We start from the raw sequence: 16,968 nt of genomic DNA on the forward strand, positions 1-16,968 counted from the left end.
TGTGCAGCTTTTTCCTGCACTGCTGGCCGGTCTGGACGATGTTGCCCATGCCATTCATGGCCTCTTCCACCTATCCCCAGGCACGGTGCAGGCGGCAGGTGGCAACCTCTTCTCCAACCCCGGGTACAGAGTGGTCCGCCTTTCCTCCACGGCGTCCAAAAGTGTCCCCAGTTCTGCACCTGTGAAGAGTGGTGCCGCTCTCCTTGCTGTTATCTTGTTGCCTAGGATGACTGTGTGTGGGGAGTGGAGTGCTTATATGAGGCTGCAGCTTGTCAGCCTCTCGAGTGTCAACCCCGACTCCAGAGAATCGGACACTGTTTTTCATTGGAATCGATAATGTTCCATGTGGCGCCAATGCTAGCCCATTAACGGTTGATGAATTGCTCTGGGAACGGTGCCAATTTTTTTGTTGTAAAACACCACCGATTTAGTCCTGGCATCACCACTTAGTTTCTGGAACGGAGAATCCCGCCGGTCTTCGCATCAAGACTGACGAATGTGAATTTTTCCAATTATCAATAAGCTATCTTGGCTATGTAATTGATAAGGACGGATTCCGCAAGGAACCTAAGAAGATGACTGTGATTATAGATGCGATAAGACTGCAGAATATATTGCAACTCAGACCTTTTTGGGAGTCATCAATTTCTGTCAAATTTATTCCAAATCTCTCTACCGTATTAAAAGCACTTCATACATTATTGTGTGCAAATTAACTATGGACTTGGACAAAAGACTGCAAAGAGGCATATGCTGAAGTCAGAATGTGATAAAGAAATCAGAAGACTTCATTCACTTTCACAGTAACTTCAGTGCAACGTTAATGTAAATCTACTTGTGACACTAACAAAGATTATTACTATCATTATTATTTTGACCCTAAGTTAAAATTACAACTCACAAGTGAGCCTCACCCTATGGGATGGTGCCGTTATCTCTCATGTAATGCCAAATGGAGATGAAAGGCAAATAGATTTCACTTTGAGAACATTGACAAGAGCTGAACAGAATTATGCTCAATTGAAAAAAAAGCCTAAAGTATAATATTTGGAGTCAACTGATTTCTCACTACTTGTATAGAAAACATTTTACCTTGGTAACAGACCACAGTCCTTTGACAACAAAATTTGGCCCATACAAAGGAATACCGTCTCTGGCTGCGAGTCGTTACCAGAGATGGTCTCTCATCTTCACAGAGCATAATTACAAAATTAAATACAGAAGTTAGGAGGAACTTCAAATGCGGATGCTCTATCACATTTATCAAGATGGGACAAAACGGAATCACAGAAGACGTATATGAACTGTGTTCATTTCCCAGATGGATAGAGTATCTATTACTGCAATTCAAATGCAAAGGTGCACAAGGTCAGACCCGGTGATGGGAAAGGTCAGGGGCATGATCTTGAAAGATATACCCACTGTATAAACAGAGGAGAGTCTGAAATCCAACCGTACCAAACAAGGGAGCTTGAATTAGTGGAACATGGGGGATCTGAATCATCATTCCCCCATACTTGTGGAATTGTAAAGTAGATCAACTTCACTAAGGACATCCAGGAATTGTATGTATGAAAGGAGTCACAGGAAGCTATTTCTGGTGACTGGGACTAGACTCACAGATTGAGGAAAGAGTATGTCAATGTCAGTTTTGTGCTAGGATATGAAATACGGCACCTCTTCAACCACTTCACCCTTGGGATTGGCCAAAGCAACTACGGCAAAGAGTACATATCGATGTTGCAGGACCAATTGATTGGGTCGGGGGTCTCCCATGTTTCTCCCAACACACTGCCTCTGAGTGTCCATACTTATTACAGTGGCTGCAATGCTTCCCAGTGTCTCCTGGTCTGTCTCCTTTCTGTGGGACCCCGCAATCCCTCGCATTGTGCCCTTGCCGGCCACAATTGTGACGCTGCTCCTTCCTCACCTGAGGAAGGAGCAGCGCGCCGAAAGCTAGTGACATCGAAACAAACCTGTTGGACTTTAACCTGGTGTTGTAAGACTTCGTACTGTGCTCACCCCAGTCCAACGCCGGCATCTCCACATCACAATTGTGGCAGGTCAGTTTCGGCTTGGCCCAGTTCCCGTTACTGGGGGTTGCTACTCTTTCTGGTCTTGCTCTGACCTGGGATGTCTCCTCTACCTGTACCCCGCTAGCCCACTCTACCAACTCGTCGTAATCCTGGGACATAATCACTCCCATTTTTAGGATAGTCTGGTGGGCACTAGAGAGTCCATCTTTAAAAGCTTGGATGAACGCCCGTTCCCCACGGCATGGGTTCCCTTGCCCTGAGCTCTCTTGGTACACGTGGAACAATCGTTCCCCGTATTCAGAAGCTCCTTCCCTTTTCTGCTGTCTTGTGGTAGTGATCTTGCTCCAGTTAGTGGGAGTGTTCCCTAACACTCTCTGGATTTCCATTTTAAATTGGACAATTGGATGCTGTGCATCTATCTCTGCTGTTAAAGCGACGGCATGTGTCCACCGTCCCCCGTTATAATCCTGGGCTGCAGGAGTGCCGGGTCCGCCAGCTACCTGCCTCCACTTATCTGCTGGACAGGCTGCCCTGACCAGCTGGTGTACGTCTCTTAGGTGTAACTGGTGTCCTACCCAGATTGTGTTTAATTCTTCACAGAATTTGGTGTTTGCGCTTCTAGGTTGCAATTTGCCCAGGGAAGCCATTATCTGCTGTCTCTCACCTGGGGTAAAGGGTTTATAATTAGCTTCTGATCCCCCTCGGGTTACTGGCGCTAAATTGTATTCTAACGCACCCCACCCTGCCGGACGGGCGGTTGGCCCCTGCTGTGTGGGCTCGTAAGGGGTAGGGGATCGGTTTCCCCCCTCCCTTATTGTTCTCTCAACACGTGGTTGTGTTTCTCCAGTTCCCTTACTCTAGATTCTAATTCCCTCATCTTCTCTTTGTCTTCCTTCCACTTTTCAGTAGAGGTGCCTACTTGTTCAATTCGTCCTGCTAACTCACGTACTAACATTATCCCTATCTTTTTAGTCTTGTTTCTCTTCTCTTTGTCTATCCAACCCCTCTGTTGTTCTAAGGTCTGGGAAGTGTCCCAGCCGTCCTTCTTCATCTTTTTTATCACCGCTTGTCTGTCTGTCATATATGTCTCGAAAAGAGAAACTGCAGATCCCCTTTTTATATCATTGCCTGCCATCTCGCAGACTTCAATAACCCCGGTTCCTATGAGTAAAGTGTGCTCTCTACTGGAGGGACTTCACTACCCCCAGCCACTATTACTACCCTAGCACCGTCTGTACGGCCGCAGCTGCCTCCTAGCAAAATGTGCTCTCTACTGAAGGGACTTCACTACCCCCCCCCCCCCCCCCCCCCCCCCCCCCCCAGCCACTATTACTATTCCAGCGCCGCGCTATCGCTACCGTCTCTCAGGGTTTGACTTATACTCACGGTGTCCACTATTACCACCTCGGCAACGTGCTTCTCCACCGGAGTTCGGCTCTAGGTCAGAGTTGATCAGCTCCTTTTCCGCACTGCTACTAAGACATTTGACAGCCCAGTACCCAACCTATGCTCTACTTTCATACAAGAACTCTGCGTTTGTTCGCCACTACTGAGTTCGGGGTTAGCCGATTTCTGCCACTTGTGCTTCACAATCCTTCGTGCCTTTGGTGCCTCAATGACCACTTCAAATCCTGACCTTCGTGTGGGAGATTCCTCCTCTTGACAGCCAGTCTAAGGCTGGGCGTTTGGGGCAGCACTACCTTTTCCATTTGTTCATCTGCACAAGCCACAAATCCTTAATACTATCAGCAGTTAGTACCAAACTTTATCTATTATCATGTCACTATACAGTCAAGACTTATATCACTATGCTTATCACTATAGGTACCTTATTTTAAACTGCACCTTTTGACCTGTCTGACTCCTGCAGATTCGAAACAATCTTTACCCCAGCTTTCCGATCGAGGCCTTCGATCGGACCTCACCAGAAGTAATATCCTACCAGACTATGCCAATATGTTGTGGGAAAATCAACCACTTCGGGAGTCAGACTTACTGTGTTCAATCAGTGCAGTTTATTGTTACACAAATCTTCAGGAGAAAGCGTACGTACCCCGCGGTACGGTAGCCAACCTTTCTCGTGGTTTGAATGGCAGTCATTCATTTTATACTTTGGGTTCACAATGAGCCCAGATACAAAACAATTATCATCTTGTTACTTTAAACAGCCACTTCGGGTTCACAATGAGCCCAGATACAAAACAATTATCACCTTGTTATCTTTAAACATTTTATAGATTGTACATCGCTATTTGTAAGCATTTTGCCATTTACCCATGGTTATAGTTAAAGAGGTTTTACAGGTTACAGGTAGCAGCAGGAAACCAGTATTAATTGTCCCTTTGTTTTAGGAAATGGCCCAAGACATTCGTATTAGCATATCATTGTGTACACCTTGGCTGAAGTCAGCTTTATTCAAGTGGTGTCCCGCATTTATGTATTTCTTAATCTTCCTGTCTGGCTCCCTTTGTCCTGGATCTGTTCCTATCTGTCCCACTGGCACCCCACTGGGCTCCAGGCATCAGTTATGCCTGCTTTATTCTCTGTGTCTCCATCTTGTGTGTCAGGCAGCCATCTTCTGTGCCAAGTGCCCTTCTGAACCATTTCCCACTTCACAGCTCAAGGTGGTAGATAGAGCACACCTCACAAGGGCGAGTATGAGCCGGCTCTTTGAGGAGGTAGAAGATGTGTGTGAACAGTGCGGGGGAAGGGGGGCCCGCAAACCACGTTCATATGTTTTGGTCCTGTCCAAAACTGGAGGATTACTGGAAGGAGGGTATTCTCTAAAGTGATGCACGTGAAACTGGGCCCGGGCCCTCTGGAGGCCATATTTGGGGTGTCGGACCAGCCGGGGTTGAAAACGGGAACGGAGGCAGATGTTGTAGGCTTCGCCTTGTTTATCGCCCGAAGGCGGATCCTGGTAGGGTGAAGATCAACCTCTGTACATTTGGGAGAAAATGTGAAAAAGGAGGAGAATAATTTTTTTTTTTTAAACAAAACAATAATTCTCTTGAAATGTCAGTGTTCAGAGTCACCAATAGGATCCAGTACTGGAATATGAATTACATGCCATAGTACCATATGGTACCGTAACATTGCTAATTATCCTTACTCTGTCATCTCGTGGTAACCAAAGGCCCGGGTTAAAATTATTTCCAAAGAAAAAAAGTTCATTATCAGCAAGTTACAATTGTAGGTAACATGGATCATGAAAGATTTTTTTCTCTTGCAGTAACACACAGAAAGATTTGTTGAAAGTGGATCTCGATCAGCTTCAATGTCACTTCACGTGTGCTCCACAGAGAAAAAACATTGACCTGGACAATATGAAGCGAAGATTAGAAGATTCAATACATCTTGATATGCAATATAAAGCCACGTCTTATAACCAACTCGCTTTTGTAAACTGTCTGCAAGGAAAGTATGTGGAAGCGATTCAAAACTTAGAGGAAGCTGAAAAATTACTGAGGGAGAATCATGAAGATGAATTTGATGAAAGAATCATCATCACCTATGGAAACTATGCCTGGGTATATTATCACATGGGACAACTGACAGAGGCTCAGTCCTCCCTCGACAAACTGGAGAGGGTCTGTAAACAATTTCCTGATGCCTCTCGGTACACAGCAATGATACCTGAAGTATCTGGGGAGAAGGGTTGGTTACTGTTGAAGTCTGGCGTTCAATCCTATAATGAGGCAATGTATTGTTTTGAAATGGCTCAGAAGAAATATCCAAATAACATTGACTGGAACGTTGGATATGCAATTGTCCTGTCTCGTCTGGAAGGGCTTTCTGGTGCCACTGAGAGTGCTGAGTCAAGTCAATCAGTGAAGCAATGGAGACGTGTGCTTCAGCTCGATCCCAATGACGCTGAAGCAATGGTGCAGTTGGCTCTGAAGCTCCGAGTCTTCGAGCAATATGAGGACGCAAACACTTTAGTTCAACAAGCACTGGAGAAGTCCCCTGGTCTTCCATATGTGCTCCGTTATGCAGCAAAATTTTACAGAAAGGTTAGAAATATCGAAAAAGCCCTGAAGCTGCTGGACAAAGCATTAAAAATGACTCCCAAATCTGCCTTCTTATACCACCAGAAAGGCATGTGTTACAAAAACAAAATACAGACACTGAAAAAATCTCAAGGCAGCAAAGGTTCTGGCAAAATTGATACGTTAATCAACGATTGTAAAGAGTGTTTTAAAAAAGCACTTGAGCTCAAGCCATCATTTATTCTTGCAGAACTCGGTTATGCACACATCTGTTCCATAAATGAAGAATATCGTGAAGCAGAGGACATCTACAGTAAACTCCTGGAATTGGAAAATACATGTCCAGAAAATAAGCAAGAAATACGTTTTCAGTTTGGGTTATTTGAACAGAATTACAGACACTCAAATCAAATGCCATCAAATATTTTCTGGAAGGATTTAAAATCAAACATGACTCAAACTCACGGAACAATTGTCGCACCCATTTGGAGAAAATAGCCAAGAACCCACAGACATCGTGACTTTCTGCATTTGTGGGATCATACATATGTTGGATGGGGAGGAATGCTGTGAAAAGATCTTGGAGATTGAACTTGGTGATGCTGAATAGTTACGTGCTCTCCCTGAATTAAACATTTCTATCCAGGCGAACAATTAATTTCCAACCTAACATATCTGAAAGATTCATTCACATTCTCGGACATAGAAAATGGTTTGGCCGGAAACTTTGTCATTTACTTTCCTACAACACCAGATTAAAGTCCAACAGGTTTGTTTCAAACTCTAGCTTTCGGAGCACTGCTCCTTCCTCAGGTGAATGAAGAGGTATGTTCCAGAAACATATATATAGACAAATTCAAAGATGCAAGACAATGCTTAGAATGCGAGCATTTGCAGGTAATTAAGTCTATACCGATCCAGAGATAGGAGTAACCCCAGGTTAAAGAGGTGTGAATGGTCTCAAGCCAGGACAGTTTGTAGGATTTTGCAAGCCCAGGCCAGATGGGGGGGGGGGGGGGGATGAATGTAATGCGACATGGATCCCAGGTCTCGGTTGAGGCCGCACTCGGATTACATTCATCCCCCACCATCTGGCCTTCATCAAACCACCTGAGTCCCTCATTGGCCATCACAGAGCAGCCTGGACAATACCCAGGAAAAACCATTTTCTACAGACTGTACCATCTCACTGAGGGGGAAAGCAGTAAATGGGGGAAGGCTAAAGAATATAAACATGGGTTTAAAAGAATAAAATTAATGGCAGCAGATACTGAGACATAAATTGTAATTGTATAATCAGAGATTGAATGTTAAAATAACAAATAAAATGAAACTGTGGCTAAGATTTGATTGAGTTGTTGATCTAAGTGAAGGACAGTTACTGTGGTACATTCATGGTGACTGTGTTATATTATATTACTACTCCTGGTAGCATGTTATATTACTGGGTTGAAGTAATATATGTCGTTACTGGTTGCTGATGATCCTGATGAATACACGAGTCTTCGATGTAAAGCAAACAAATTTATTAAGTAACGATAAAACTAATAAATGAGTTTGACACTCTACTGAACTATCTCTAGAAATAAAGTAATGAAATAAACTGTATCTGAACTACACGTGTTGTCTAAGCTGTGCTCTATCTATACTCTACAACTGCTGTCTAGCTACTCCTGTAGATTCAGTAGTCACTTCTGGTACCATGTTATATTACATTACTACTCCTGGTAGCATGTTATATTACTGTGTTGAAGTAATATATGTCGTACTAGTTGCTGATGATCCTGAAGAATACACGAGTCTTCGATGTAAAGCAAACTAATTTATTAAGTTGCAATAAAACTAATAAATGAGTTTGACACTCTACTGAACTATCTCTAGAAATAAAGTAATGAAATATAACTACATAAACTGTATCTGAACTACATGTGTTGTCTGAGCTGTGATCTATCCATACTATACTAGTACTGTCTGGTACTCCTGTGTGGAAAGAGAAAAGATCCTTAGGGAGCTAGTATATAATGTGGTTCTTGTAATGCCCTCGAGTGGTCGTGTTACAGCTAAGTGTTGTGATTAACCCTTTAGTTACATGTCTGTCAACATATCATTACAGACTGAGACCCTGCTCTTTGGTCTGAGACAGATACAACAAAGACACCTGAACTTAGTACAACTCTACTTCATTCAGAAGAGCTACGTTGATTGTGATTTCTGAGAATATAGTATAGAGATGACTCGGACTCACTGCTGAGATCTCGGTGTTACCCACGCTCGTGAAGGAGCTGGCAAGGCTGCAATCACTCAGTGTGGATGTCTCCTTCTCTGAGCCGATAGCTCAGGGTCCCTCTTCTATGAAGGTTGCTCCTGTGTTCCTGGGTTTGTCACTGACAACAGTGTCCCTTCTTTTATTTAGGTTCTGCTAGCACTGAGCCATGATACACACAGACACACCTGGTTCTATTGTCGCAACTCCACTTTCCCACCTGATCCCCATAACCCTTGATTCCCTGACTGATTAAAAATCTGTTTAATCTCAGCCTTGAACATACACAATGACCCAAATTAGCTGTCTGCAATTTGAAATAAACTTGCACAAGGACAAAGTGAGAGATCCAGCAAGAGCCATTACTTTGAAAAGGAAATGGTGGCGGGGCAGAGTGAGAGTTCCTTAGCGAGTTGGGGATTTAAAAAAGTAACAGGGTGACTGTTCCAACGAGAGTCAGGGTTTTGAAAAATAAAATGACGTTGTGGTGAATGTATAGTACTAGTAATTCACGAGGGTATCAGTATTATGTTCTGCCATTGTGTTACAGCTATGTTATGTTTTTGACCTTGTGGGCTCCACCTATGGGCCATTGTGTGGCTTCACCCACAGGGGGATATGTTGGGGCGTGTACGGGCTCCGCCCATGGCTCCTCCCCTTGAAAGGAAGTATAAAGAGCAGTTGACCTGTAGGCGGTTCACAGTATTGTACCAGTCACAGGCAGGCACTGTTCTAAGCTAATTAAGACCACGGTTTACTTCTACTCGTGTCTTTGAGGGAATTGATGGTCACATCAGACGTGAGGTCAGAACGAGAGTTATTTAACATTTTATTGTGTTTATTTAAATTCCTGTGGTTGCAGATGTGATTTCAGGATGGTATGTTAGCTCCATGGTGGAAGTGTCAAGGATATCATTGAGCAGTTATAGAGTATTCTCAGGGTGAGGACGCAGAGCCAAAGGTCATAGATCACATTGGTAAGACCACAAGATATAGGAGCAGAATTAGGCGCCCGCAGTCGGCGCGGCATGATGCGATTCGCACCAGTCGCGGCGATTCTCCGGAGAATCGGCGCCCGCAGTTGGCGCGGCGTGGTGCTGAGTAAGTGCTGCTTGATAGCTCGTGATGACTCTTTCCCTCACTTTACTTATGATGGAATGTAGGACGGCAATTAGCTTTTGGATTTGTCCTGTTTCTTGTGTACAAGACATACCTGGGAAAGTTTCTACATTGTCTGGTAGATGCCAGTGTTGTAGTTGTACTGGAACAGCTTGGCTAGGGGTGGGGCAAGTTCTGGAGCACAAGTCTTCAGTACTATTACCGGGATATTCTCACGGCCCATAGCCTTTGCAGTATCCTGTGTCTTCAGTCGTTTCTTGATATTATGTGGAGTGAATCGTATTGGCTGAAAACTGACATCTGTGAAGCCGGGACCTCCGGAGGAGACCGAGATGGATCATCCACTCTACTTTCTGGTTGTAGATTGTTGCAAAAGCCTCAGCCTTGGCATTTTGCACATATATGCTGGCCGCCTCCATAAGTGAGGATGGGATATTTGTGGAGCCTCCTCCTCCAGTGAATTATTTAATTGTCCACCATCATTCATGGCTGGATGTAGCAGGACTGCAGAGCGTACATCTGATGCGTTTGTTGTGGAATCGCTTAGCTCTGTCTATTAGTTGCTGCTTACGTTGTTTAACACACAAGGAGTTCTGTGTTGTAGCATCACCGGTTGACACCTCATTTTTCGGTAAGCCGCAACTCACCCAGAAGGGGAACTCCCCCTGCACCCCACCTCACACAAGCAGGGCACACCCAGATCCGATTCCCAGCATAGGCAAAATGCCTGGCACTACCATCCTGGCATCACCCCTGCCAGGATGCCAGGCAGGCAGTGCCAAGGTGACACCAACTGTGCCAGGGTGTACCAACACCAGACCCATTCGAGTATTGCCCTCTCTTATCGTTTCTGCGGCACCCAAATGTCTACCAACCTCGCCAGTCTCCAATACTCGACCAGTTATTTTATTTCAGTTTTTATTTTATTTTTTATTGTTACTTTCTTTTGGTATGTTTGTGTGTGCCCTTCTCATCTGTATATATATATCTTATTCTGTGTACATAACGGTAAATATACTTTGTTCAAAAACCCAATAAAAAACCATTTACAAAAAAAAACTGTGCCAAGGTGCCACCCTCCTCAGAGGCCAACTACGCAGTTACCTCTGATCCCTCAGGGGACCCACTTCAAGTGCCATTCCACCTGGTCCCCCTTTATCTCATCAAAGGGCTCCAAGGCGAAGGGGTTAGATCTCAAAGCCTCAGGTGGATCAGGAAAGTGCATATTAGAGTGAGACTAGCTACACACTCTAATATGCAGATTTGTCAAATACTGATCCAACTCATAATTTAAGTCTGTATTTCCTCATCCTTGTAGCGAATGAGAACATTTTATCTTACCTTAACAGGATGGTGGTGGCCTAGGTTTAATGTAACACGCCAGCCGCCCTGTTTGATCCTTCCCAATTACACTCGAGTCCCAAAGGGTAACATATGCTTTAGGAAACATGGGCGTCATTCTCCGACCCCCCAGAGGGTCGGAGAATGGCCGTTGGCCGCCGTGAATCCCGCCCCCGCCGGTTGCCGAAGTCTCCGAAGGGAGAAAAGTCGGCGGGGCGTTAATGGCGCCGCAGACGTCGGAGAATGGCACGGGTGTGCGCAAGGCAGCCGATTTTGGGCCTGCCAATATTCTCCCTTGCGGATGGGCCGAAGTCCCGTCGACGTGATGACCGGTCACGTCGACGTAAATCAAACCTCCTTTCAATCGGCGTCAACCTGTGCTCCAGGTTCACGTCGACCAGCGTGGAGGTGACTGACGGCCTGGGGGGTTGGCTGCAGGGCAGGCAATGGCGTGGCCGCAGTCTGAATGTGTGGGGAGAGGTGAGTCTAGGGTTGTGTGTGTGTGTGTGCGGTGGGGGGGGGGGGTTAGAGTGGGCTGGGCTCCGGGGGAGTGCCGGGAGGGGGGTCCGTGCCCGGGAGGAGGATGGGAAGTCCGTGCCGGGGAGGGGGATGGGGGGGTCCGTGCCGGGGAGGGGGATGGGGGGTCTGTGCCGGGGAGGGGGATGGGGGGGGGGTCCGTGCCGGGGAGGGGGATGGGGGGTCAAGTGAGTTGGTCCACCTGGCCAGGTGCCAGCCTCCAACAGTTGGACCCATGCGGTCCATGCCACCTGGCTGTGGGGAAGGAGGGGATATGGGCAATGATGACATGTCGTCGTTCCCACCCATCGGTGCATCGGTGCATCCGGGCAGTGACAGATGCTCTATATGCCATGGCGCACTGCTACATCCGCTTCCCTGTGGACCGGGCCAGCCAAGATGCCCGAGCCGTGGGCTACTCTGCCGTGGCCGGGTTCCCCATCGTCCAGGGCGCGATTGATGGGATGCATGTCGCCGTGCGGCCACCTGCAGATAACAGGGCCGTGTTCACCAATAGGAAGGGGACCTATTCGATGAACATACAGGTTGTCTACGACCACCGCATGATGATCCTGCACATCTGTGCCCGTTACCCAGGCAGTGTACACGACTCATACGTGTTGTCGCGGTCATCCATCCCCGGCATGTACGAGGGACGCCATCCCCGGCTGAGGGGCTGGTTGCTGGGCGACAGGGGCTACCCATTGCGATCGTGGCTGATGACGCCTGTACGGAGGCCACGCAATGAGGCGGAGAACCGCTACAATGATGCCCATGTAGCGACAAGGGGAGTGATAGAGAGGTGCTTTGGCGTGCTGAAGATGCGTTTCAGGTGCCTGGACCTCTCTGGGGGCGCCCTCCAGTATCGGTCAGATAGGGTCGGCTGCATCATTGTGGTATGCTGCGTCCTGCACAACATAGCCCAGCAGAGGGGCGATGTGCCGCAGGCAGAGGAGGGCGGAGTGGAGGAGCAGCAGGAAGAGGCCCAGTCCTCCCCAGATGAGGGGGATGGGGGCAATGGTCAGGGCAGACGGGCTAGACACAGGCGGGTGGCTGTCCACCGTTACCGGCTGGCCCAGCGGGCACGGGACAGGCGGATAGCCGCCCGCTTCACTGACTAGATGGGCGTGGGAATCGGGTAGTATGGCCACAGACCGCACACCATGGCAACAGCCGACCACCCACACCCCCCACCCATCCACCCACCCAGCACCCTCACCCCCCTCCCCAAACTCACCCACCCCACCCGCATGCACCACCCCCCCCCACATTGCCGATCCACCTGCAGCACAACGGCCGGGCTCACACAGTTGCGGGTGGACGCGTGTCTATTGCAGGCCATGGAGGATAATGACAACCCGCCCTGCGGTGAGCTCCTGGCTCCACATCGTTGGACTATGTCTGACCCATGGCCACAGTACCACCATCCACATGGACCATCACTGCATGCGGCTGTGACACTGCAGCGCACGGTCCCGTCCTCTGCCCGGGGGGATGTTGATGGTGGCCCAGGGGGAAGGGGGCAGACTCACCTGGGGCTGAGGTAAGACCACCCCTCACACACACACTTGCGCTCAACGTACATGACACCCCCCGCACGCTTTGGACAGAGCACAAAGGCAGCTTCTGCAGGTGTAACATTGACTTTAATAACCAAAGGAGTTCATGCACGTGCCCTAGCCCCTAAAACTCATCTGTGCCCTGCACCCGTGCCAACTTACTCAGTGTCTAATTGTTTGGCCTTACGGGCCCTTTGACTACGTCTACGTGGTTCCCCAGACGGTACAGCAGACCTGGAGATGGACTCCTGTGATTCCTGCCCTCTGACACGGGATCCCTTTGGCAGCCGTTTCCTGGGGCGTCCTGGCGTAGATGGGCCAGGCTGCGGCCCGGGCGACTGGGATGGCGAGCTGCCAGCCTGTCCTGCCCGTTGCCCACCCGATGCACCTGGGACGGAAGGGGGGGAGTCCGAGGTGTCGCGGTGTTCCGGGACCTCCCCTACAGGGGGACCCGGGACGGACCACACCACCTCCTCCTCCCTCGGGGTGCCCGATGGCCCCCAGGCCTCTACATGGGTGGGGGATGCGAACGGACTGGCCATCCGACGCCCCCCCGACATCTGACGCTGCCAGTCCTGGAGGCCCGTACTGGTATCGACAGGGGTCTGCAGGTTTGCAGCCATGGAGCCCAGGGGATTGGCAAACCCTGTCTATGACAGTGCGACGCCGACTCGCACATGGCCACTGGCGCCGATGCCCTCAGCGATGGCCTGCTGAGACTGGGCCATGGCCTGCAGAGACTGGGCTATGGCCTGCTGAGACTGGGCCATGGCCTGCTGAGACTGGGCCATGGCCTGCAGAGACTGGGCTATGGCGTTGAGCGCCTCTGCCATCTGGTGCTGGCACTGGCTCATGGCCTCCTGTGAGAGGGCAGCCATGTCCTGGGCCACAGACGCCGCCTGCACGGAAAGCCCCAGGCCTCGCAAACCGTTCCCCATGTCTGACACCGTCGCACCCATTGCCTCCACCGCGGACGCCACCCGTGCGGTGTCGGCCTGGGTGGCACGCATGACCGGCACCACTCCCAGCTCCTGGACGCGGGTGGACTCCTTCACCTGCGACTGCAGCCGCCGCAAGCCGGCCGTCACCCTCTTCGCTCGTCTCCGGGTCGGTAGTTGCATCGGATCTATGGGTGGCTGTGGTAACTCCAGGAACCCGGGATCCATCTGGGCAGCAGATGTTCGCTTGGGCTGGGCTGCCCTCCGACCGCCCGGCCCCTCTGCTGCTCCTACCTCCACCTGCTGTACCGTGACGGCTGTGTTGTGCGCACCAGTGAGTGTACCAGACGCCTCATCACTAAAGTGCCCAACCGAGGTGAGTGTTTCTGCGATGGTGGAGGGTGTTGGTGACAGCAGTGGCGTTGTGTCGTGCTCTTCGTCCCACTCTGAGTCCATGGCACTTTGGGGTGGGGGTTCGTCTCCACCCATCCACTCTGAGTCACTGTCCGGTATTTTGTCTTCCTGGGTAGTGCTGTCCCGGGTAGGGGTGTCCTGGATAGTGCTGTCCCGGGTAGGGGTGTCCTCGGTAGTGGTGTCCTGGGTAGTGGTGTCCTGGGTAGTGGAGACCTGAGTAGTGGTGTCTTGTGTAGTGGTGTCCTGGTTCGGCTGTGACGGGGGCCTGTGGCTGCCCCCCTCGTCGCTGGGTGGCACACGCCTGCGTCGTCGCACCCGCACGTGACGGGGGCGTCGTCTCCCTGTTGCTCCAGTTCTCTCCGTCTCCCGTGGTCTCCAAGGGACATCCTGCGGGCGTCGCATGCCGGAGGGTCCGGGTCTCTCCGTCTCCCATGGTGTGCGAGGGGCATCCTGCGGGCGTCGCGTGTCGGAGTGTCCGGGTCTCTCCGTCTCCCGTGGTGTGCGAGGGGCATCCTGCAGGCGTCGCATGCCGGAGGGTCCGGTTCTATCCGTCTCCCGTGGTGTGCGAGGGGCATCCTGCAGGCGTCGCATGCCGGAGGGTCCGGTTCTATCCGTCTCCCGTGGTGTGCGAGGAGCATCCTGCAGGCGTCGCATGCCGGAGGGTCCGGGTCGCTCCGTCTCCCGTGGTGTGCGAGGGGCATCCTGCGGGCGTCGCATGCCGGAGGGTCCGGGTCTCTCCGTCTCCCGTGGCCTCCGAGGGGCATCCGGCGGGCGGTCTGCATCTGCGGGGATGGGTGCCTCAACGTTTGCTCCTGCGATACACATTTCGGGCCGGAGACTTTTCAACCATTTTTGCGGCGTGACGCAAGTCGGATTTGCGCCGTTTTTTGCGCCGATCGGCGGACTTTGCGCCGATAACGGAGAATTTCGCCCAAGATATGGGAACTACCCAGTAGGCACGAGTCAGTGAGATCAGACCTTGAATTGGCAACCCTCTATGCTCCGCCTATTCATCTTTGACTTGTCAGCGGTTGAAAATAGTACTAGTGGAGGCCCCTGGGGAGGGGATCCGATCAGACTAATAATAACTGATAGTAAAGGAAACCTGACCGCATATAGTGGCACATATTTTATCTGCGGACGCAAGGCATACCCGTGGTTACCAGAGAATTGAGAGGGCTCCTGCTATTTGGGATATGTACTCCCTTATGTACATCACATCCAGCAACTGCAGGACCATTTCCATCACAGGATGACACAAACTGTTATGACTTGGGCACAAATGCTGGGAATCGTGATACCACCATGAGGAATAGCCACTGATGCATACGACCTACGCGAATTACGTGATATCCTTGAGCAGGTAGCTAATGACACTGCGGAGGCTGTTAACCAGATAGAAACTGAGATGGTTGCTACAAGAGCAGTTGCCCTGCAGAATAGGATGGCCCTTGATTTCTTATTAGCTGAAACTTGTGCCATGATTAGCAGTGGCTGCTGCACATACATCCCTGATAACTCAGAGAAAATAGATAACCTGGTGGATCACATTTGTAGAGAGGTAACACGATTGCATGAGGATGGGGGATGGGATTTTGGCTTTGGGTGCTTGGGAACATTAGGACAGAAGATTGTGATCTGGATTATAATCATTGTTGTAATCTTGATTGTCGTATGGTTACTGTTTAAATATTGCCCGGGATGTTGGCAGGGCTTGGGGGCGAGTGTGTCAGCATTGCCTCCATGGTCCCAGCAACTTAACAATCAGGTACCTATCATACGTCCATTCCCCTTACATTATAACCCACCATTTGCTGCTGAGGACACTGTAATGTACTAACAATGAAGATCAACAAGGAGGGAATTGTAGAAGGGACTTCAGTTGGCGGTTTAGTTGCCTTAATACTCTGTATTCATTTTAACCGGCTGCTTGACTATATTTTATGGAAATAGGCACTTGGCAAAGCATGATGGATATTTAGCCTTATTTTTTAGTCAAGAGGGTCTGTATGAAACAGTCAGAAGGTCATACAACGTAAACAATCATACAGCTGCACACTGTTTTGCTGACAGCAGACATTTATTATTTTTCTTAGGCGAGGAACTCAAGGCCTGCTCGTTTTTTCTGTCTTTTTGCCAATTAAAGAATGCATATTTTCCGAGATATTTGGAATGACTTTGGTCTAGCTAATCCCCCCACGAACATCGTGTTAAATAAAGGACCTTTTGCGAAAACTCGAAGTGCTGACTATTATTTTCTTCAACAATTTGTCTACCTTATTGAAACCTGTGATATCATTTTAAACCTCTGTTAAAAGGCCCTCAAATCCTCTGCTTCAAGGTGAACAACAGCTTCTGCAAACTAATATGGTTGTGAAGTTTCCTCATACTTTGAACTATTCTGGTAAATCTTTCTTCTGTGTCATCTGAACCTTTATGAGGACACACAATCTTCTGAAACTGTGCTGACCAGAACTGGACGCAGTAATGTCATGGGGGTCGGTTAGCTCAGTTGGCTGGATGGCTGGTATGTGATGTGGATTGCCACCAACAGCGCAGGCAAAATGGGAGAGCAACTTATTGTCCTCAGGAGCCAAGGCAGGCAGTTTTCATTTTGTTTTTACTTCAATAGAGTTCTGACCTCATAGAGCTTGTTAAATAAGACCACTATGAAACTTTGAACGTCAGAACTGATTTTCCCATCAGAGCAATTTTATAAATCAGGGAATGGTTCCTGATATCATATTTTCACCAATATAGCCCAGAATTCTGTCCTTAATCAACTATGAATTG

At 49.2% G+C, this 16,968-nt stretch overlaps 1 protein-coding gene across 1 annotated transcript in view; it reads left to right on the plus strand.

Moving 5' to 3' along the window:
* LOC140392295 (interferon-induced protein with tetratricopeptide repeats 5-like) overlaps positions 1-6,523 on the plus strand; it is an 18,040-nt gene extending 11,517 nt beyond the window's left edge. The window contains exon 2 of the mRNA XM_072477610.1: positions 5,269-6,523. Coding sequence (XP_072333711.1) covers positions 5,269-6,523 — 1,255 coding nt within the window. The remainder of the gene's footprint in view (positions 1-5,268) is intronic.
* The last annotated feature ends 10,445 nt before the right edge of the window (positions 6,524-16,968 follow it).

Source organism: Scyliorhinus torazame, chromosome 16 (genome assembly GCF_047496885.1).
Source record: "Scyliorhinus torazame isolate Kashiwa2021f chromosome 16, sScyTor2.1, whole genome shotgun sequence".
NCBI classification, from domain to species: Eukaryota; Metazoa; Chordata; class Chondrichthyes; order Carcharhiniformes; family Scyliorhinidae; genus Scyliorhinus; species Scyliorhinus torazame.